Source organism: Epinephelus lanceolatus, chromosome 16, assembly GCF_041903045.1.
Source record: "Epinephelus lanceolatus isolate andai-2023 chromosome 16, ASM4190304v1, whole genome shotgun sequence".
NCBI classification, from domain to species: Eukaryota; Metazoa; Chordata; class Actinopteri; order Perciformes; family Serranidae; genus Epinephelus; species Epinephelus lanceolatus.
Window position 1 is genome coordinate 18,858,050 of NC_135749.1, and position 24,375 is coordinate 18,882,424.

Genomic DNA, 24,375 nt, shown 5'->3' on the forward strand with positions numbered 1-24,375 from the left:
TCCAAGGTTTTAACCCGCAAACAATCTGTGTTTCTTTAGAAAATATGTGCTTAATGAAATAACAAAAGGAGAAAGGAGACATCTGTGGAAAGGACAAAATTAAACAAAATATGCATCTAGGGTAAAGTGAATGATTCTGTAGCATAAAAACATTTAAAAATCTCAACAATTACAGACACGAGCAAGGATTCTCTACACTAAGCAAGTTTTCACCTGGCTTTTCTCATACATTATAGTTCAACAATAATTAAAAACAACAATTTTGGTTGGACAAATAGAAATTAACAGTCTTGATTGCATTTTGGAGTCAATACATATATAATATTAAATAACAAAAAAAGAAAAAAAAAAGAAAAAAAATCTAATAAAAAAGTTGCGCACTGGAAGAAAAGACACAACAGTTTATATAGTTCCATTCAGACCCGCTTTTTGGGGAAGCGAAGAAACAGACGAAAATTATTTTCATGAACACAAACGTAAGTGCATGTCTATGAGGCGCCATAGAGCTTCACTTTTTGTGGAACAAAGTGTTTTTCTACCTGGCAGACCTAAAAAAAAAAAAAAAGAAACTTCCATCAAATTAAACCGATGACATTTTGTTTACCTTTTACACATGAAAAATGGAGTTCTCTCAGACTTACAACATTATGATTTTCTGCACACTTCTTTCTCCTCAACGTTCAAGTGATTCAAAATATATATATACTGTATTTACTTTATAACTCAGTACCAAATATAAACAAACGTATACAGGTATTGATGTCCACTTAGGTCCTCAAAACGTCAAATTACAAGTACTGCCGGTAGATCTACAAAATGGTATGTATGTGTGTGTGTGTGTGTGTGTGTGTGTGTGCATTAAATAAAATAAAAGCTTAAAAACAATGGCAAAGCATACCTGATAGTCGCCGTAGCACAACAGTGTTCTATAGTTTAAGCTGATTACATATGTATAACTGAGTCAGTTTAAGCTTTATGATTATAAACATCATATATAGCCTTTAGGTCCAGTATTCTGCGACAAGCATTACAGCACCAAACGTTTCGTCATTTGGCAAAATTCAAGCTTTAAGTGAAAGTCAAATGCTTTTGTTTAATAATAATAATAATAATAATAATAATAATAATAATAATAAAGTGTTACTGTGACGCCGTGATTTGTATAAAGCTAGCAATAACATTTCCCCTTGTACTTTTTTTAAGTCGTCTTTTTTTCCCACTTAACAAAAAAAACCTCACGTTGTCTTTTCTTTCTTTTCTTTTTTTTCTTTTTTTTTTTAAGCGTATTCAGTAGTTTTTGCTTCCTGCTAAATCTTGGTGTGCGGTCTGTTTGGCACAATACCACAGCCCTCTTAAATTAATCATAAATATGGCTGCGATACATTAGAGTCACAAAACAGATTTTTTTGGTTCCAAGATTTGTGCAGGGAAAGAAAAAAAAAATTTGAAAAGAATAATATAATAATATTTAGCGCATCTAAACAAGATCTACAGAGCAAGTTAAAAATCTTCCTGTGGACAATAATGCTCTTCTTCTGTGTACTTCTACAAGCACCAAGCAATATACTTTCAGATTGTGCAGATGGCGACAGACATCGCTGCGCCTCTGCTCGCAGACAAAAACAACAGAAATAAAAATTATCGATAAGACCATAATAACCTCTTTTCATAAATTAAATAATTAACATTTTGCTTTTTTAGATGATTGGCCTACCCCAACTCAAAAACTACATCATCACCCTGCCCGACTCTCCCCCCCTGAAAAACAGGAAATAAAAATACATCACCAAAAACCTGATTTATCATATTATTCGTTGATAGAATCTTTCTCTTGTGGGCTCTGGGCCCAGAGTTGGACACATTTTAACAATAATAAAATCTGTACATCTTGGAGTTCCCACTCTGCCAAAGCTTTTTTGTTTTTTAATCCATCTCTTTGTCATATACTTGCACAATTAAGTAACCTCAAGGTTTGATAGCACTTTGGAGTTGATTGTTTACCAGCTAGTTTTTGTATACATATATATTAAACATCAACTTTTTTTTTTTTTTTAGTTTTGTTTCTCAAGCTTTTTAAATTCTTAGTCCTCTTCGGGGGCAGCACCAGCGTTGCCCTCGCCCCAATTTGATTGGTCGTTGTCGGTAGGCTCCTCCCCCTCCAGGAACTCCCCCTCCTCGCCTTCGAAGTCTTCGTCGCGAGGAAACTCCATGCCCTCCATGGCCTCCAGGCCCTCCTGAGTGGCCTGGTGCGAGTCGGCGCAGTCCGCACACACGCCATAGCGCCGCGAGCCGTGGCGGATACCGACGCTGGCTGCAAGCATGAAGATCTTCTTGCATACCATGCACTTGTACTTTTTGTCCTTCTTGTGCACCTGTAGGAGGAGAGGCGAGAGAGGAGGAGACGGTCGAGGAGATGAGGAGAGTAAGGTCACTTTGTCACTTTGTTTTCTTGCCAGACGAGAACATCGACACCCCTCTCATGTCTGTATACTAAATATGAAGCTACTAGCAGACAGTTAGCTCACAGACTGGGTGCAGGAGGTAACACTGAATTGTGTAATTTTAAAATTTTGTTTCTGTAAGAATTAACAAAGATATATTGTGTTGGACGCTTTAGTAGAACAAATGGAGATCAGGAGGAAGGGTTGTTCCTGAAACCGGTTCTGGGTTTACATTAAAATGGAAGATAGGACTAAAGATATCAGTCTCCTCTGTAACGATGCAATCATGTAGAAGAGCTCAGGGTACATGTGTGACATGTTATCCCTGTTATTCTGTTTTGTATTCTGGATTTATTCATTTATTTGTAATTTTTTTAACTGGCTATATGAACTGGAGTCTGTCTTTATAATATAAAAAGTGCGCCATGTGTTCTGGAAAGAATAATATTTGTACGCCATGTACCAAGTCATTAGTACATTCAAATAACAATTTCTGCTTGTTTCTGACCCGGACTTTGAGCTGCTCAACTCATTTTAGAATTGGACTGAATTTCAACTTCATCAGGCGTCATTTGCGAGGACCAAACATGGCCGGATCGATCAATTTCTGACACATCAGAAATTTTGGTCGGCCGTCATCAGGCAGTTGAAGCAGAGTCACGAGTTAATTCCCCAAGGTCAGTGCTTTTTTTTCCTCAATAAATCACTTGTGTGATGTATACCCACCCAGCTAGTATGTTAGTGCTGCTAATGTGTGTGAGTGTGTGAGAGAGAGAGAGAGAGAGAGAGAGCGCAAGAGGGAATAAAAGCTTAGACTGACTCATTTTTGCAGAAATGGTCGTTGAAGCTCGTTTCAGGACGTCTGTCTCTACATTACTGTGCAGCTTATCTCCAGCTAACCAACTTCTACCTGCCCTGAAGCTTTAAAGGAATCTTTATTGACAATAGTCAATAGCAGTAACAGTCTGCAGGGGCCGACGGGTTATTTTATTGTCTATTTTACATGTTCAGTGTGAGCATACAAACCCTGAGCCTTGGCTTTACTAATACAGTGGGAGGTGGAATAAAATTTTCTCTAAAATGGGCTCCAATCATACAGTGTATGCCCAACTTTAGAGGTGCTGGCAGGCTGATTTTGTTTCTTTTCCCAGCAACACACCCACCATTTAGAGTCTTTGTGTTTAGCTAAGCTAATTGGCTGCTTGTGGTTGCTTCATATTTAGCATGCTAACATGAGAGTCATATCGACCCTCTCATCTAACTCGGCAAGAAAGCAAATAGGTGCAAGAAATCAAAGGTAGTACAGTACAGCAAGTTTTCCTCTTTTTCTACACAGGGAATTTGGGTGTAAAAGATCTTCCTAATTAAGCTCAATCTAACATTAGTATAACAGCACAATACCTGCCTGTGCTTTCAGGTTTTGGTGCTTGTGCAATGATATAGCTCCTATTTTCTAATCCATTTGTTTGGTACCACCTTGTGAGAGACTCTAAGATACTCCCTACGTTAGAAAACAGATATCATAGCCAAATATTTCTGCTTTCTGCTCACTCCCTCTGGCAAAAAGCTCCCAGACACAAACCATGAGGTGGAGAGCAAAGACATGAGGGTGGCCAAAACACTGTAGTGTTTGGCACAAGATGGTGCATGCACATCACATGGTGGTGCAAAAGAGAGGAGAGGATCCTGTGCATACGTGGACTCACCAGGGAATGTCTCTTTACGTGCTCGCGGCGGGTGAACAGCTTGCCACAGATGTCGCAGCTGAAGGAGCGCACGCCCGAGTGGATGATCAGGTGCCTCTTGAGCGTGCGCCGGTGCTTGGCGATGTAGTTACAGTGGGGGCACTTGAGCTTATTGAGGGCTAGGTGTGAGGACTCACCTGGGTGGAGACAGAGAAAAACACAAGCATGCAGATGCAGTGAAAGGTCAGCAGGAGACTTATTAGGTAACATGTGTAAGAGTACATCTTAAAGGGACAGTTCACCCCCAAAATCAAAAACACATATTTTTCCTGTCACCTGTAGTGCTGTTTATCAATCTAGCTTGTTCTGGTGTGATATCTCCAACACTCACACCAACACAATCTGGACTGATAAACAGCTCTACAGCCAAGAGGAAAAATGGGAGTTTCATTTTTCCGTATACCGTCCCTTTAAAAGACACAACCATGGTTGGTTCTTTGATTTATATTTTAATTTGACTGGACTGGAAGAACAAACTGGAGATGGAAGAAGATCGTTAAATCTACATTTGCATCTATAGATCCTTTAATGAGCGAGGGGTGTGTCGGAAACCAATATCCTGTTTATCAAATCACAGAGTTAGGATGTGGTGGCCATTAGAAGGAACAAGACACCACAGACTGATGCATCACAAAAAGCCCCTTTAGTCAAAGTTTGTAAAACTGCAGAGATAAAGCTGATCCCTGTAGCAGCCATGTGAACTTCACCATCCGGCTGTCACTGTTGCTAAGTAACTGGCGCTTGTCCGCAATGATGTTGAAGGTAGTCTCCATGGCAATAGAAAAGATGTAGATTAATATTAGCAGTGAATGTAAAGCAGCAGATGTGTCGTTGTGCTGCACAGTTTGGTGTAAGATACCAAAGAAATCATCACTGGTTGTGACTGCAACTGAAAGGCTTTTTATAGAAGAGGTACAACTAACAATGTTATGACTCTGCCTCGTAGCTATATTAAGAAACTGTCAATTTGCAGCTACTTTTTATAAACCACAATGCTAATTACCCAATGCTGCCAAACTGCTGAAGTGCACACAATTCTGGATATGTTCCATAAAATGACTGACATCAAAAAACAACATCTCACTACCACGTTATTTAACAACCAGAGCATGTGGTGTAACATGTTTTTATTCCAGTGTGTAAAAGAAAGAAACCAAGACCTCACACTGTCTTCACAAACCCTCTTGTTTATGCTAACAAGCTACCGACGACAGCTGGGCTCACAAATAAATAAGCAATCTATTGATTTTAAAAAGACTCCAAACAGAGTGGCTAGTCTTCACTGTTGAGAGAGTGTGGGGGGGGTACAGGGCCGGGCCTTTTGTTTGAGCCAGGGTGCGCACAACAGAGGCGTTGTCAGGGCAGGTTGCTAGGGGGGGAGGGAAGAGGAGGAGGAGGTGGAGGAGGAAGGGGGTTGATGAGAAGCAGGTCACCTGTGTATTTCACTGTGCATCTGTGTGTGTGTGTGTGTGTGTGTGTGTGTGTGTGTGTGTGTGTGTGTGTTGCACACGACAGAGACGCACCTTGCGGATGTGACACTAGCTGTTCATTTAGGCTTCGGATGTTTAGGATTTAATGTTCACGAGCTTTCATTACACAAATAGAGCAGACAAAAATTAGCTTTGGGAGGCTACAAATGAAAATTAAATCTTTAATTTAAAAAAAGCAAGCTTTTTTTTCAACTGGGGTTAATTTTTTTTCTAGTTTTGTAGTTTTAGATCCAACCGTCTCCTTTCCTGTGTCCACCTCATGTCTTTTCAGCTAATATCTAAACCTACAACTCCACCCGTCTGTGCCATGATGTCTATCAAACTGTGACTTCATGCCACAGTTTCATGATTTCTAAAACAGAAAGGCTTCTGTTATTTTTGTTCTCTAGGGTGTTCACACATTTGTTTTTACTGGGGCCAGAGATAGTCTAAAAATAAGGCAATATCAGTACCAATACCAATACCAGAACCTTTTAAGTGATATCAATACTGATAGAGCACTTCAACTGATACCATTTTTTCTACTCCATTTGACACCCATCATGTGAATTGAAGCATTCAGTTGCGTGAAATACCACCAGATGCCACAGGTGTGTAGTATAGCCTTACTTCGTTTTGGTGGCATTTTGGTTCGCTGAAACTGAAACTCAAACCACACCACAGACAGTATGGGATGTATACGCTGCAGTATTGGGCCAATCGCATATCGCATTAAATCTTTTCATTAAAGATATTCTAGATCTGGATACAAAAGGATTAACTAAAGGTCCTGTTTTACTGGAGAAGTTCTAATACAACTTAGTACTGAGTTATTTTAGTCGATAGTTGATTAAAAGGTATTGAGTACCGATGCCTTGCCCTATTTACTACCATCCAGCAGTTCCTCCACTCCTTTTGTGTAATGCATTGTGGGAGAGAACTGTCCATTAACAGCATATTCAAAAATTGGATGTTTCTTTTGCGCATGCTGTCATTTTAGAATATATTTCATCCTTTCACTCATTCTTTATACTTACATGCTCAGAATGAGTGTGTAGTATGGATTTAGGACACACAGCCTTGTGTACTGTAGACAATGGCCACCTACTAATGCCTCTCTTGTGGATATTACTTGGTACTTTTTTTGGTACCACCTTGGTGGATGTTTCAAGCAAGCTGAGCCGTTACCAGAAGGTGGAGTTAAAACACTGCAGACCACTGACCGGTCGGAGAGAATCGTTACTCATGCGACACGAGACATCCTGCACAAACTCACCGCTTTTAAAGAGTAACTATATCCCCAAACTGCTTTTTTTCAGCTGAAAACCAATGTGTATGAGTATTTAGTAGCGCTGCTGATAGATTCAGGTCCAAATCTTTACATTTTAGCGTCATGATAGCATCATTATTTTATGTAACAGGGTCATGCAGTTCAACTACGCAATTTAAGACTGATTGAAAGCCCTTAAATGTAACAGGGTGTTTGTCTACTCTTATTTATGGAGACATACTGACTTAGACTGCCCACACTCATTTGAGAAGATGCATTTTAGTTAAAGACTTCAGGTTTCTTTAAAGCAGCCATATATATATTTTTTTTTGCTTTAGCAGTAGTCTAGAGTGTGTGGCGTCTTACCATTCTCCCAGGACTCCCCTTGCTGTAAGTCCTGGATGATGCTATACTGGATCTGATTGGCCAGCTCTGGGAAAGGGGGAGGGGGACAAGAGAAGCGAGAGGGAGAAAGAGAGATGAGAGGTGGTTGAGAGCCTGGGGGGGGGATGCACACCTCACAACGCCTTGTGTACACAACTAACCACCCCCACATGAAACAATGGAAGTTTCAGTTAACAACACAGGCAAACAAACACACACAGACACACACAAACACACACACACACACTCGCACAGGTCCCTACTATATGTAAAGCAGTGTTCCCCAGGCCACGATAACAAACTAATGGTGTAACCAGGGCTCCAGCAGGGAGGGGGTTAATTAGAGCTGAGCCCTCACACCAGCTCAGCTTACGCTCAGCTTTTGTAAGCACTTGTGTGTGAGCACCTGTGTGTGTCCTGTTCCTCCAGCATCAGCGCTTAGAGCCCATTAAAGACACGCCCCTGTGAGTGTGTATATGTGTGTGTGTGTGTGTGTGTGTCCACTCTCCCTGGGTCAATATTTGGAATAGTGAGGACAGCCCCACTGCATTAGAGTGGATTAGGGAGGGAAGGGGCTGCCCCTGGCGGCTTTGCACCTTGCAGGGATTGGGGAAGTTATTGTGCGTGGGTGGGTTTGCATGCACGCTTCAACAGAGATGAGTGTGTGTATGCAAATGCATTTCACCTGCCCTGTGCGCCTGTGTGCAGCATGCACCCTTTAAACAATCCAACAGTGTTGTTTGGAGAAGCCCCAAGAATTTATTGGCCACGAGTGTTGGCTGTAGGCTCAGCGTGGTAAGAGCAGACAGCAGTGGCAAAGTACTTATATCACTGAAACCAGCCTTCACTTTCAACTGCGTTCAACAGCATTCCTGTGATTCCTTTTACCCCCAATTGTTTCAAGCAAAATGCGAGATGTTTGATGGTTCCTGCCTCTAAAATGTGAAGATTTCCTGCTTTTCTCTGTCTTATAAAACTGCAAACTAAATATGCATTTGTTTTAGACTGTTGGTAAAAAAGAAAAGACATATGCCACAGACTCTTGGAAGTTTTCTGGCATTTTAAAAACTGCATTAATTGTGAAAATGATCAGTAGATGAATCAATAAAGACAATTGTTAGTTGTGGCCCTAAACAGGCTAGAAAAAAATATGAATGAATTTTATTTGTTGAACCTTAAAAAAAAGAAGAAGAAAAAAAAGCCTTAAAAACAAGCACATGTTTTAAATGGGCAGGCACACAACACAGCAGAAAGAATACCACCATTTGTGCTACTATGTTTCCACCCTCGGAGCATGACCGCACGGATCAAACTGAAGCGAAATGAAACCCAAACGAGTGACATCACTGTGGGAAACTGGGACAGCTAATATTGGTGGATGACCGCTCATGGGCTCAAACACAAATATGCATGCCAGTGACGACTAATCGTCCAGAAGAGCTGTCTAGTTTCAGAGCATCTCACATCCAAAAGATGAGATTTTGGTGCCCAGTCATGCCTTATTTTTGCTTTATGAAGCAATATCTCAGTAAAGCGTACCTAATAGTTTAGACATCATGTGACACACATATGCAGAGCGAGTCTCAACAAATGAGCTCTATATGCAATACAAGACTAATCAAGCCTAGACAGCAGAGGGAGGCTGTGGGAACAAACTGAAATGGTTCAGTCCATAAATGGTCCTGGGCCATCTTTCATGTACGTTCCAGGAGATGTGCACTGATAAATGGCATTAATACAGTTGGGCGCTCTGACGCTACACGTACAGAAGACTCCATGACACAGCAGCTCTCTACCCAGAAGTACTCGTAAACAATTTCAGAATATTACATACACACCACTGGAAACCACTTCTTATGAAGTAAAAAATGAAGGCAGGGCTGGAGAGCTTTTACAGTATGGAGAAAAAGATTTATACATGACTGTGGTCCGATATTAAGCAGCTTTAGCATAACCTACAAATAACAAGTAAAATATTATCAAAATATGAGTCTAAGAAACTCTATAGCACATTTAGGGCATTCCTTTCGCTCAGTCTTAGGACGCATTCACACTGGCGCTATTTGGTCCGCTTTCAGTGAACCCTGGTTTGCTTCCACGGATAGTTTGGTTTGTTTGGAATGGTGTGAACGCTCATTCAAACTCTGGTGCGGACCAAACGAGTGAACCTTGGTCCGCTCGAAAACTGGGTCTCGGTTCACTTGCAAGTGAACCCGGGTGCGCTTTGCTTACAGTGGGAAATGCAAACGGACTATCCAGCAAACCAAAGAGAGGAAGTGAATCAAAGAGAAGAAGTGACGTAGAGCGCAGTGCATTTTGGTGTTTGGTGTTTTTGTGGTGACCAAGTTGGCTGAAGAGGATGGATTTCCCTTTTTGGTCCAGGCCAATCAGTGAGCTGGGTTTTCTTCTTCCTCATGCCTTGTCTCCTCCTGGTCAGTGGTCGTTTTGGGCAATACCGCCCCCTAACACGCAGCTGTTGTAACTGCGACGTTGTCCAGGCGCTTTGATCCACTTTAAAAAGTGCAGAGTGAAAGTGAACTGAACCAAATGAAGGTGTGAAATTTTTTGGCATTCCCCGCCCAATCAGACCAAGTCCCCCGGACTATCCTGGTGTGAATGCGTCCTTAGCCATGACTGTCTGCACATGGCTCTCATCGTGGAGGTGGCTGGGGGGCGACTAGCAGCTGACTGCTAACAGCATAAAAAGTGCTAACAATGGCAACAGTGCAGACAAAGCATCGGAACCAGAGGGTGGGCGCCATGCATCGATGCCATCCCCCAACTGTTGGTTGGGGGATGGCGTATTAAGCAGTACCTGCTGTATGAGCGAAGTGTAGAGCGGTGGCAATTAGCTAGCCGGTGGAACACAATGTGAGGCCTGTCTACCACGACAACGAACAGAGAAGCTTGGATTACACACACAGATGGAGCGTGACTCCATTCTCTGCTCAGGACGCCATTACTCCACTATGTCTTGTACAGCTAGTAGTTGTTCGCTGCTAAATTAATGTTCTGAATCTCGCATATAGCACATTTAAGGGTAGGTTTAAAAACTGAAATGGACTCAGCATTGCGGACTGAGGCAGGGAGAGCTCACATTTGGTCCTTGTACTGTAGATATTTGTTTGTCTTCTCTGTCTGTTTCACCTCAAAGATCGACATCGGGAAATCCCTGTCAAAAACCCACAGTCAGTCCCAGCTTTACTGCCACAACACTTCTGAGCTGAAACCTAACGAAATAACACCGGAAACACTTTACAAAGCGTTTTAGAATCACTGCTCTTAAAGGGAACTGAGAAAGTGTTTGGAACACACTTTCCCTGCAATGGAAACTGAGAAACTATATATATATACAGTATGAGGTCACTGTTTAACAGCCCACAGGAGTGAATGCAACTTCACCATTTTAATATAAACCAATTGTTCTGTTCTCGTGGCTCAAAAAGGGGGCTAAAGGCCATCCTCTCACCCCAACGTCAAACAGTATCTGGATAATGTGTTGCACATTTCTGCCTCAAATTCTCTGGACACCACCTCTCACACATGTTCAACAATAGAGACGGACAAATCTTTACACGTTTAAGTCCTTACAGGAACTTAATATTCACACATCTATATTTAGACTGTTGACACAGAGTCTCCTGTATGAATGAATGGACTGTTGAACACAAAACTATCATTTAAGGGTAAACAGTTGCCTTGAAACCTTTTACTGTGACTAACAGCCAACTTGAAGTCTTAACTATATCTTTATTTGGAAACGTAGTATACATTAAGTAGCGACACGGGGCTAAACAACAAAGATACATGAAGAGGAGAAGGTTGGAGAGTTAGCACACATGCAGACGAACTCAGTCTTTAAGTGAGCGTCTCTCTAGGCTATTACAACACCCTGGATCACTTTGTGCACACATTAAAAAGAGCCCTAGGAGGAGTTGGAGGCACTAAGAGCATTCAAGTGCATTTAGGGAAGCCTGGGGGAAGAAATGTTTCCCCTGGTTTCTTCATTTCCCTGCATTAGGGAGGGCTTCTCTCTCGCACACAAAATGTACTTCTCGCTCTCTCATTCTACACACACTTTCTGCCTCACACATCCCCTCCCCCCTGTCCATACCACTCCACTTAATATGTGATATCATTATGGTTACATGGAGTGCCACGCTTAATGGGGCCAACAGAAGGAGAAGGCCGAAGCTGAAAGAAGAGATTACTTAGAGCGCTACACTGTATGTGGATAGGATGGATGGAGCGATGGATAGATTAGGGGACAGAGAGAGAACGGTATCAAAGGGTAAAGAGAAAGGAAGAAGATGAAGGTGTGCAAACATTTTATCAAGGAAGATTGAAAAACTGATTGAATGACTAAAAGAGATCCCATGTTTTTGCCCACCACAGCACATAGACTGCTTTTTTTAGGATAGTTCATTCTCTCCAGCTCACTTGTAATATTCACATTTCATCATTTTCTTCCATAAAACATTACAACATACCAATTTGAACCATTAAAGGGAGTTGCCACTATTCTCCTTTACAGTCATACTGGCTGCAATGGCGGTGCAGAGAAGCCAAGATACGGAAGACCTGGACACAGTGACTAATCAGCGCAGACAGGGCTGATTCAGGAGGGTGGCTTAAAGAGACAGGTGCTAAAATGGAGCGTCTCTGACAAAAGGGGAATACAGATGTTCCAGCACAAATACTATGAGGAAAATAACATGCTTTTTGAACATTACAGCATGTAAATATGTTCTGGTAAAAACCCCAACTACATGTATGAACCTGAAAATGAGCATAAGAGGTCTCTTTAAATTGATTCAAAACAATCTAATTGGACTTAACCTTATAAAACATCTTTAGAACAAGTCTCAGCAGCAATGTGGCAACACACCTCTGCGCTGAGACAAAGCAGCCCAGGTGGGCGTAACTTTCGCAAGCCCCCTGCTCTGGAGTGATTAGCGGAGATCACGGCTGGGCATGACTCACTTCTTGGCTGCGCACAGCAGGTTAAAAGCTTGATAAGCAGATATCCTGCTTAGTGAAAAGCTGAAAATCCATATTTTTTGTGATATCAATCCATTATTAGCATTTCCCTCTGCAGGCAGCAGAGCACATTAGCATTGAATCAATGATCGTGGGTGTGACATGATTAGATACTGTACATCACTGTATGTTGTCTGCATTCACATAAATGAAGAAATGTTGAAGAAAAGTCTTAAAGGTGCAATCCAGTGCTAGATTAAAATTATGCTAACGTCTAAAATACCTGTAAATACATTGTTTATCAAAGATATTAAATACTGATGCTATGGCTGTAAGTTTGGTTTTTTTTTTTAAAGATATTTTTTGGGCCATTTTGCCTTTAATGGACAGGACAGGTAAGTGTGAAGGGGGGAGAGAGAGAGGGGATGACATGCAGCAAAGGGCCACAGGCTGGACTCAAACCCGGGCCGCCGCAGCAACAGCCCTGCACATGGGGCGCCCGCTCCACCACCAAGCCACCGACGCCCCAGCTGTAAGTTTGTGTGAGCATCATTTAGCTTGAAGTAAATGTTGAAGATGGAAAAAAAAAAACAAAAAAACAAATGTCACAGCAATTTAAGTGTTTAGAGGTTAAACTGATGGTGATGGGCAGAGAGGCATCAAGCTGGGTGTTGGGGGTGTGTGTGTGTGTGTGTGTGTGTGTGTGTGTTGGGGGGCGAGGTAGAGGGTATGTGTGAAAAAATGTGTACCACACATGCGTATTATGATAGTAAGCATTTTAATTAAATAATAGCCAATAAAAGCTTGATTTTGGGTTTGTATGTTGTCAGAGATGTCCTTTAGCAATTTATTTATTTATCTGTCACTGTCAGAACTTTTTTTTGCAACTCAAAATCTAACAACAGAGTAATTTTGAAGACTTTGGCAGCACCTGGTTTGACTACAGAGATGCGAGTAAAAGCAGCGTCTGATGTCTCAGCAATGCCTCAGCTGTCTGTCTGATGGTGTTTGTCTCATGGCTTTGGGCCAAGTTTGCGGACATTATCGCAATGCACACAGTTACACTCAGTTACATACAGTGTAACATATAGTGACTCACCGGCCAGGACAACTGGTACATGAAAAAAATCCACTGTCCGAGCATATTTTTTACTGGCCAAAATAATAAATTGCCTTTTGTGTCATGTTCCAGTACATTTCACTGAAATAAAAAGGTGTTATGTTGAAAACGGAAAATCTGGCAGATGTTATTTTCGTACCCTGGTTACATAAATGTGCACAGGGCCTTTACATGGATGTACATATTGGTAGAATCCAACCCTTTACTCAAAGGGGCTAACAAAAAAAGGTTAGCTGAGGATTTAGGCCACTCCATTTCTCTTAAAGAATTCTGGTGATTCCTTTAGGCTTCTCTTGCCAATGACGAATTTTGGCAGGCATCATAAAATGTTACTACAACCACCTCTTTTAATCTCATTTCATCCTTGACCTGGCCATGCTGTTGTGCTTTGCAAGTTTAAGTAGTCACTAGTGCATAAAGCTCCTCTAACTGAATGCTCTACACTGGTGTATAAAATGCAATACAGAGGCCCCGATTGTGTCTTAACAGAGCGTCCCATACACTGCATAGGAAAATATGTATTTCCATATCATACATACAGATGTTACATTCCAGTGATTATACGTAACAGAAGTTCTGCCCACACCTCACTACCTTGAAAAATTAGCTTCTCCCTTTTGCTTACGGTGAGTATACAGTGTGACTAATAGGAATAAGGAATTCATGAGTTAACGGAGAGAGCTATACATGTATTATAGGAGAAAAAACTGAGCGTGTGTGTGTGAAGTGTGTTTAGAGGTGTGTGTCATACCAGCGTTTTCGGAGAGGGAGGAGAAGTCCTCTCTGGGGTAGGAGGCTGAGGGCTGGATGAACATCCCCTCGTCAAATCCCTCTTCAGGCTCTGGTGGAAAGTTGTACACAAAACGCCGTGTGGTGGTCTGTTTTTTCCTCCGGCCGCTTCCTGCAGCAGCATCTGGTGCTTCTTGCTTTATTGCTGCAGGTGCTGCTGCAGCGCCACCTGTGGCTGGCTCGTTCCAGACGAATACCTGGCCACTCGCTGACCGTGTGTCATTGGTCTCTGCTGAATCAGATGAGTTGTCGTTGTGGTGGGGCCAGTTACCGGAGGCTCCGGAGGTCACCAGGGCACAGCCCTCACCCCCGACCACTGTCACCTCTATATCGCTGGACTCCTCCTTCACCCTGACACCTTCGTCGTCTTCTTCCATTGCCTCCTTTCCTTGATTGTTGCTGGCCTTGATCGAAAGCTTTGACAGGATGCTTGTGGCCCAGAAGTTGCTCGGCTTCCGGTCCAGCCCTCTCTGTCCCTCTTTGGACACCATCTGCCTCTTGTTGTAGTCCACCACCACTGAATCAGGAGCCTCCTGCTTGATGCTGATATTCAGGGCATCCTTTATAAACGCCCTACATGAATGTACAACCTCTGTCATCTGGAGGTAACTAGCAACAGACATCACCTCAATGGCGTTTTGGCTTGTGAGCAGCAGATTCCCAGAGTAGAGAAAGTCGAGGATAACGGAGAAGCCCTGCACAGCAGCAACATCCAGGTGTGTGACCGTGGCCTGGTCCTGGGCCTCGCTCTTGGTCAAACAGTAGAGGGTTTTGAAGTAGCGACTGCCCGCCACCAGGATGTTCTTGTGTGCGCGGAACACCTGGCCCGAGACGACTATGTTGACGTCACAGAGGATGCCACTTTTGCGTTGCTTGTCCAGCTCCTGGAGAAGCTGGTAACAGTAGGAGTTCTCATTGGGCTTGTTGCGGTAGTCTTCCCCTGAGCAGTTAGTGGAGGGGCTGGCGTTGTCTGAGGGCCTCATCGTCTCCTTTTACATGAAACAAAAAGAAGAAAGAGGAAAATTGTTGAAGGCAAGGCAAGGCAAGGCAAGTTTATTTGTAGAGCACAATTCATACACAAAGTAATTCAAAGTGCTTTACAGAACAAGAAAATGCATTAAAATCACAATACAAAATAAAAACATAAATAATCATTATAAAATGAACTTTAAAAGAGAAGAGTGCAGATAAGGCGCTTTGTGTTCTCATGAGTAATTTGCAAAGGTAACCACAAACACACGTATACGCAAATATATTTTCCCTTCCTGTAACTCTGTCTTTACAATAAACACGCACAGACATACACCCTTGGGGTTCCCAGTGTGACAACGAAGTACCTGCCCTAGGGGTGAAACAGGTTTGACAGGCTTCTGTGACAGAGGAGGTGGGAAAGAGGCAATAAAAGGCGTGTTACCTTTAGGCTGGGTAGTATTACCTAGACCCATAATCAATTCCTTTTTCCATGGAACTCAAACTACACAAGTCCTAATACAAAAAATATGACATTAGGCCCGATGACAGACTCATAAACCTCAAAATACTGTAATTTCAAATATAAAGGGAAAAGTATTTTCCTTTTTTTAGTCAAACAAAAGGAGACGTCTATCCAATATACTACAGAATTGCATATTATTAGAGTGCAGCATTCAGTGCTTTTCACAATCCGTTTAATACGTTGATTTACGGTAGACTTTCCCTCAAGGTGGCTCACCTGTAATTTTATAATTAATAATTTCCTACATTTTCCAGACCGCATTTTGACAACCACAAAACACATCTTACTCACACAAAATATGTTGTGGCTGTGCATAAATTGGGGGAGAAACCAGCATCACTTCTTGCTTGACTGACTATTAACCTGTAGAAAAGAAACCTTTGCTCCCAGGGGCTTTTAAGTAAACCTTGAGCTTACTGTTTAAGCTTTAGGCAGATGGAATATTTTATCGTACTGAATTTCATTTAGGCTGTACTGCACAAACCTCAACATAATGCCACTTCGCTCCTGCATTTGTTCAGATATCCAAAGCAATGCAAAAAATACACCACCAAACATAAGAAAAGCAAGCGACGTCATCTATGGCTATATCAATACATTTCCAAAACCAATGTCCAACAGTTTTTCCCTGTTACAGAGTGGAAAATCATCTTGTGAAAATCTTATTTCCCTTAAAGCAACAGTGAGGAAGTTGTTTCATAGATTTGCAGGGAGCACTATGCAGGGATTGTCAGTTAACAGTATCGCAGAAGTGAAAGCCAACCCCAGATTGTCTCTCATTCTCCATTTTTGCAGTTTTCTGGCACCATGTCTGCAATTTTTGTAGCTTCCTTTTGGATGCGTGCTGCTTATGGTCTGCCACCTGGTCACTACCTTTTTAAAAAGTCTGGACCTCAACTGCATGCTGTGCCCAGAACGTTCCGAACACAGCAAAAGAAGAAGAAAATAAGAAAAAACAAGCAGAGGGCAGAGTCTCTGTAGATAAATACACCACAGATACATACACCTCCTCACACTTCTAGTGGGTCATAAGTGATGACTGAGAGGGATTACTTTTGTATTAGTCTGCACTGTTTTTAATAAAAATCCTGAAAATTACAGCTTTAAGATTTCATTTGTTGTATCACTAGAGAATGCCTTGGTTTTAGAAAACCTCCAGACAAAGACAGATGTTTATTTTTTCATGATTTATGAATACACTCTCTAATTTGGCTTGGAGATCACCTCCCCAGCTGGGCCGGACAGTAGATTTGCAAGATGTAAGATTTTTCTCACATTTAGTGTCTGTGCAATAAAGTTATCTTTTTGCTAGATTAAAACGTGCCATAACTCGACCAGGAGGGTCGACGAGTGTCCAAAGCAGGACACAATGTGACTGTGGGATGGGAGGGGAACTGGCAGAAGCACAGAACTAGTACCCTGTAACAGCCCGACTCCCCCTCCCCTGCTCCCCCTTAACAGGGCAAAGGGCCAGCCTGGTACGGAGCAGAGAAGAGGGGAGTTTATACACATGTGTGTGCGTACGCTGACATATACAGAAATTCAAAATACACAGCCCAATAAAAACCAAAAATGCATATACATCCTGCATGTGCAGAAGTCTATATTACAGTTTTTGCACTTGACACACACATGCAGCAGCATACATCCAAGGGCTCATTTTAGAATTGTGCAGCAGATGTCCTAATCCAGAATAATTCACATTGCTCGAGCCCTGCATTTCTGCCCCCACCAACCTCCATCTCTGCTGCGCACACATGCATGTACGCTCACACACAACCACACAGAAACCAAGCTGCCTACACATACACACAGCTGGGGTTTCAGCTCGAGTAATTCAGATTAAATCCATTTCTCTGAGGTCCCCACCCAGCCCCCACCCCCCACCCCTACTCCCTCCACACTGCAGTGCTTGTCCAGGGCAGCCTGGGCACACAGGATAGTATAGGGGGGCTTATCATCCTCTGCCACAGCTGGAGGGGAGAGATGAAGAGAGATGGGATGGAATGAAATCAGAGGCAGAATGAGAGAGAGACGGAGAGGGGGGAAAGTGGATGTACTTTGCAGCCTGGTAGAAATAAAAGGACAGAAAATAATAAAAGACAAGAGGGCAGAATCGTGGAGTTCTGATGGAGAATAAAGTCGAATCAGAGCTGATAGGAATAAGTGTGAAAAGAAGATGAGAAATGGTTGGAGCATAAAAGAGAAAAAGCCTGATAACACACGCACAAAGAAAAGGAGTGAGAGCATGAGGCAGAGATTGAGAGAGCAAGACCTTGAGCCTCGAGAAAAAGGGCGGAGGAGAAAATGTGGAGCAGAGGGGGACGGAAAGCCAGCGCGATAGAAAGAAGGAGTTGGGTCACCCCATTTTAGCCTTCACAATAGCCCGTGTTCTCCCCGAGGCTCATTGTCCACTCACTGTAGGCCTTTGTGAAAGGTTTCGGCACTCACTCTCTTATTACACAGCAGCAGCATAGAAAGGAGCCGGAGTGCGTGTGGGTGAGGGCGAAGAGGATGGGGAGAGAGGAGGAAAAATTATTCCATGATATACACATCAAAGCCTCTGGAGGGGCACGGCCATCATGTTGAGTACTGTGGTGGAATAGATTGGTGTGGTGAAGGGCAGGAGTGCCCTCACAACAAGAGGTGTTGGATATACTCCCGAGTTAGAGTACAAACAGTTTTTGCTGCTTTGTTTGTGTCCATAGCTCACCTCTTTTGATAGGTTTAGACCAAGCAAGCTTTCAACTTGCTGGGATAAGCAGCAGATGAATTATATTTGGCAACCTGCAACAAAAATACCTTCAAAAACTTTCAGAAGATGGTGAGGGCTGAACAGAAAAAGAAATGCCATAAATAAACACGTGCTCTCTGATTCTTAGTACCTGGAAATTCGTCGACCCATTTTTTCGTTTCTAGTAACTGGCCATCCCACCCCCATAACCCCATGACTCCCCACAGCTTTTATCCATTACACATAGCAAGGGGATGGGCCAGAGAGGTAAGACTTGGCCTGGTAGTCGTGATATGAGCTGTGAGAGAGTGTGTGCACTTGTTCTACTCAGACTAGGACAGCCTGGTACTGGATCAGTTGCTCCATACTGGCCTCATCAGCAGCAGCAGCAGCAGCATCATCCTTTCTCCAGATGTGCCACGTGTGAGCTGGGAGCTTAGAGAACCAGCAGACCAACCCTGCACGGCACATGCTGGAGGCAAAACCAGCCTGAGCCAAGGGAGAATGTGGGGACAATATCAACCTCCCCCAGTTGTGACGTGGCTAGGCTTTTATTTGAGCCAGAGATGGTAGGGGTGGAAGAATGAAAGGCAGAAGGAGGATGAATCCAAGGGGTGCTGGGGGGAAAGAATCCTTTGATCTAGGTCTAAAATGGATGCTTTAAAATCTACGGTGAATGGCCGATAACTGATTTACAGGTGGATTAAACAAACCAAGATGGTCATAAATTGAAGCTTATTGAGGCAGTGGCCTCAGTAAAGCACACATATAACACATCATGGGTTACAGCACTGTACCCACAGAACATAATGACCCACAGCAGCCAGTTTTTGTTTACCTTTTACGCACATGTTTGCCTCCATTCCCTCACTCCTCTATCTCCATCCACCATCAATCCAGTCCCATGACCAGCCCTGCCCTGAGGCCATCTCCACCGGTCCTTACAACTCCCTACATCTACTGTATCCCTCCCTCAACCCCCCTCTCCACTCAACCAGTCTGTCCCCAGATGCTAGAACAATAACGCTGTGTGCGTTTGGCCCAAGGTGTGGGAGGGCTGCACTGAGTGTCTCCCGGCCTCCAAACAATGCTCTGACAGAAGAGGCAGAGATGGGGGGGAAGAAAACGAGGGAAGGGTAGAGTCACGGATGGATTCAACAAGAAGAATTCTCCCTCTGGCTCCACCCCACCCCAATCCCCTGACCTGTGGCCCCCAATAAACATCCCATCTATCTGGCAGACACCAGACCGCAATGGGTGGATCCCCTTTCCCATTCGGGGAGACTCGCTCTTAACAATGAGTGTAGTGTTTGTCTTGACTAAATTGAGGGGGTGAACTGACTTGTTCTGCATATCTGAATTCCCCCCCAGGGATCAAGAAAGTGTTGCATTATCTTATCTTAAACCTCATTTAGCCCAAAACAGTGATGCAAGTAAAACATCTGTTTGGTCGTCAAACTGAATAAGGCACCATGGATCATCTGGCACGGCTTCACGAGCCTCATCCTGGCCTGGGTTGAATGTAGTTTGAATATTGCAGGGGTTTGGGGAACAGGTGTCTGTACTGCTGATGGAAATTAAATTTGTAACTGACATTCAAATAAAAAGAGTGAGACAGGAAAGCAAAGAAGTGAGAGAAAAAGGTCGTAAATGGGCTTGATGTGAAAACTAACTTAATATAGTGGTTATGCAATTTACATGTGTACAGAAAAATGATAGTAGAATAGAGTCTCTGTCCGTGCTGACAACAAGAGATTACACTGTGACAACCAATGTGAGTTTAACACATAATCTTTTACCAATTTGTGAATGAAGGAAAAAGTACTTAACCGAGAATGAAATTGACCTATAAAGATCCCAGATATGCGATTTCATATTTGATCTAAGGGAAACAATGGTCTACTTTTGCCTCATCTTAACCTTTTACCAGTGAGTGTAGGGAACAATCTGAGTACAAGACAGCGTCCAGAGAATTAAGGACAACGGCCCCCTTCTCCAAGGAGACCCACATTTACCACAGCTGCCCTGGTGTGCTAGGGCTAATCGAGTTAGCTTTAACGAATGCAGCAGAGGCCTGACTAACGTCAGGAATGGGTGAATAGAACAAGACGTCGCCTCATAACACCATAATTCCCCTTTAATGTACTGCCTCACAATGCTACCTTGCCTAACCTACACTGCTGCTAATTATTTCAACAGTACTGGATATATGAAGGGGATTACAGTTTTATACAAAAGGCAGTCATAAGTGAAAAAATCTAATCAGAGGAACATCAAAACCACCAAAAATAATTCAATAAAAATCAGAATTAGATCATCTCCAATAACGCAGCAATGGGACTTTGTCGTCCCAGCTCTATTCTACATGAGGAAACGGCCTGGATAACCTCTCAGTACAATGTCTGGGGTCCTTGTTGCTAAGGAAAAGCCACACCAAGCCCCTAATCCACCCTTACTGCCCTCCTTACCAATTAGAGATGTGTACAAGTTAGTGGATCACTTTAAGTCATTCTGATTAGTGATTGCGTGTGCAAAGGAAGGAACTAAATGTAGTAGTGCAATCCTCTTCCCTCACAAATTAGAGTCAAATAGCACCCCGCGCTTAATTCCCCTGACAGCCCAGACCATTGTCAGGATAGAAGGTCGGATGTGGAAATATACAAGGAACAGAATGTAACAGTATGCTTTTTCTTTTATTTCCCCCCTCAAAATAAGGATTGACGGCAGAAATGCCCTTTGACACTAGATTGTTCGGGCAAATATGCACTCCCTTTTTTATGAGGTCTCTGAAGGACTACCGTAGAAATGTTGCCCACACTGCAATAAAAATAATGAACCAATAAAAAAGACCTTATGCACGTCAATAAAGACATAGTTCATCAAAATGGCTTGGTTGTTTTGGATTATAAGCATTCAAAATAGGAATACTCAGTATAAACATACCTAACTCAAGCTTAGCAACCAGATAATCTTTATATCGCAATTAAGTAGAGAGGAGCAATATTCTGATATGACTTGTGCATGCAGAATGGGGCCTTAATCTAAGATATGCCCCAAAGGTATAACACTAGCACCCATTAATCCAGAAATATGTGGATGACAGGGTCAGGTGATGCCGTGTCATTCTATTTACTGACATCTATTTCACCCATTCATGCCTATTCACTTGGGCCAGGCAAGCTGTCAGGCTCCAGGCAACATAATTTACTCTCCTCCTCTTGTCCAGCTCTGCATGTGACACCATGTATGGATTTTGGGGGGTCATTCTAGCACAATGCCTCTAATTTAGTTCCCCAAAGGGAGGAGGAGGTGGAGGAGGAAGAAATGCGCCAGAGGTCACCCGGGACTGCGAGCCAGCAGAACTGCATGAAGAGAGGCCAAGAGGAGGGGGGTTGGGTAGGGGTGCGGTTCCCCAAAGGCTGCCAGGGTCGAGCCCTTGCCATTGTGTGTGACCTCTAGCAAGCTAGCAATCAAGACAGCCACTGATGCAACAAAAGGGGCTGCTGTAAAGTGTGCATCCAAGAAAAATATTAGCACCAACACTGTCCTTTAGCTGCTCCTTCTGGGCTGTTTGAATGATTGAAAGCTGTTAATGACATGCAATGAATCCCTCACTCTGAATGTAGCAGCCTCCGGTGTGATAGTAGCTAGCAGGTGTCATACTGGAGCAGGTTTGAGCGTGTAACTTGACTGATGAGTGGGCAGACACTCGTAATGTGGACGTTAACCGAGTCGGAGACACTCGTGTCTCTCAGGCTAAAAAGTGTTTTAGTATGTTTGCCAGTCAGTACTAGTTAGTCGACATTATCCTCGCTAGGGGCTTTCCACTACCGTCACTGCCCATATACCTCCGGCTAGACAGCGAAGCTACAAGCGGCTAGCTGGCTAAGCTAGCTGTTAGCTCGGGCTAGCAGCTAGCTAATCAGCCAGGAGAAGGGATTGTGAAGCTTAGAGGCAATGGGCTTCTTCGCCATCGTTTGTTTCAGAAGTTGTAGAAACTGTCGCTATTAGTGCTAAATACACCCAACAATGACATATGACACATAAGTGACAGGTATTTAATACCACGTAGATAACAAGGCGATACCGTCATGACTTGAGCTAACGTTACCTGTTTGGTGGGGTCATTTCTCCCGTGTTCAGAAGACAGGTGATGTCTCAGCAGCAAGGCCCGTTTGTAGTTGCGACTGCCTTTGACAAGCTCGTCGCTGTTTTTAGTGGCAATGTTGTGACACCAAGAACAAGACATGAGTCCCGTCTCCTGGCAAAATTTGAGCCATGGAAATTCTTGCAACCACGAAGCATGGAATAATGAGTGTTTCTGAAGCAACGTCTGCGGTCTCATCTCTACCCCAGATTTCCTGGATCCCGTCTCGCACCCGGTCGCTCCGCTTCCCGACTCCTGGCCGTCGGCGTCGTTGGGACCGTTCCCCTCTGTCAAGCTACTCCCCTCTCTGGACCCGTCCTCCCCTTCCACAGAGCCGACACGATCGTCGCCGTCCCTGGCTGCCAAGCTGCCCTCTTCCGGGTCCTCTTCTTCCTCCGCCTCGGGTTCCGTGCTATCGCTGACAGACCCAGCGCCCTCCACTCTCTTCTGCGATGATCCTTTAGCCCCCAGATCCCTGTCCTCCTCTTGATCCGGCCTGTTCCCGTTAAAATGTCGGTCTTGACAGGCCGGGGCCTCCCAGCTGTTACAGTTCCCCCCACCGATACCGCTGGAACCCGTTAACCCAGCTAATCCACCTCCTCGGAAAGCCAGCGACCTGCGGTTTCTCTCACCGGACATTTTTCTTAATATATATTAGAATCTTCACTTTCTCAACAGTATCCCCCTCCGACAACAGTAATGGATTTTAAACGATGAATTATCCGAAAGAGATGGACCGTCGTCGTTTCTTTTCTCCGCTTTGGCCCTCCCGGTGAGAGTATGTAGGTTATGCGGAAATAAATAAAGGTTTTAAAGGCATAATGAATTTCAGGGTTCTCGCTGCGTCCGCGCAGGCCCCGCAGAGGTCGAATGGCAACGACTTTCCTCCCCACAATGCACCTCGACCAGAGAAAGGGGGGTTGGAGAGGGAGGGGGCGGCTTTTAAAGGAAGATGGGGATCTGTTGATCAGCAAGGGGTCTTTTGTGTTTGAAGGCTGCACCCATTTTCCGCATGCTTTTCATCTTTTGGCTTTGCATGTCGTCTCAGCCCATAAAAGTTGACTCGTGTGCCCCACTTTAGCCCTTTGCTAAACGGGGTTACCATAATTATCCTATAGTATTTCTATAGGAATTCCAATAGCACTTGTAGTATGTCTGTGGTGTATATATATTATTTAATTTACAAAATATAGATGTATATAGCACAAAATATAAAGCTCAATAAAGTAGCTTATATATAAATCAGCATGTATGTAAATATGCAGGTGTGAATCAACTGTAATATTTAATTCAAGTAAAAAAAAAAGCTTATTAATGTTTAATTTCATTAATATTATCACTTTATTGCAACCTTTTCTTTGCCCAGAGCATACAAGCATAAAATGTGTGTCAACATGACAACACAGTTTGTAATATATTTGCTCTTTCTATTTCTTATCAAAGGATTAGTGTGTTAAATGATGAGCCAATATATACAGATATAAGATAATAAAAAAAACGTGCGACTGCAATAAAGTCATATACTGTGTGATCATGATGTAAAACTGGCATCCTGTGAGCAGCCAATAAGACGTTGTAGCCTAGAGTAAAGTATTCCGACATATCAACATGTATCTTAAGTTTCTATTCCCTGTCATCAGGATCAGGTCCAGCAGGTGGCACTCTAGTAAACACCTCCCTCTCTCTCTCTCTTTGGTGTGTGTGTGTGTGTGTGTGTGTGTGTGTGTGTGTGTGTGTGTATGTGATGCTTAACATACTTGGGTGTATAGTTTCAATGCTGTCCAATTAAGGGCTTTGCACT

At 43.2% G+C, this 24,375-nt stretch overlaps 1 protein-coding gene across 2 annotated transcripts; it reads right to left on the reverse strand.

Annotated features, from left to right (window-relative positions):
• Nucleotides 1-1,243: 1,243 nt before the first annotated feature.
• zbtb10 (zinc finger and BTB domain containing 10) lies at nucleotides 1,244-23,352 on the reverse strand. Of its 2 annotated transcripts, XM_033637437.2 has the most exons (5): nucleotides 22,539-23,352; nucleotides 14,161-15,187; nucleotides 7,292-7,357; nucleotides 4,148-4,323; nucleotides 1,250-2,372 (listed from the first exon to the last, which is right to left on the reverse strand). In XM_033637437.2, the coding sequence occupies exons 1-5, from the start codon at nucleotides 23,211-23,213 to the stop codon at nucleotides 2,082-2,084; spliced, it is 2,235 nt and encodes a 744-aa protein (XP_033493328.1). In that variant the 5' UTR covers nucleotides 23,214-23,352; the 3' UTR covers nucleotides 1,250-2,081. The 2 variants fall into 2 exon arrangements, with proteins under 2 accessions (XP_033493329.1, XP_033493328.1); XM_033637438.2 differs by lacking the exon at nucleotides 7,292-7,357 and having other exon boundaries at nucleotides 1,244-2,372.
• Between the last annotated feature and the right edge of the window lie 1,023 nt (nucleotides 23,353-24,375).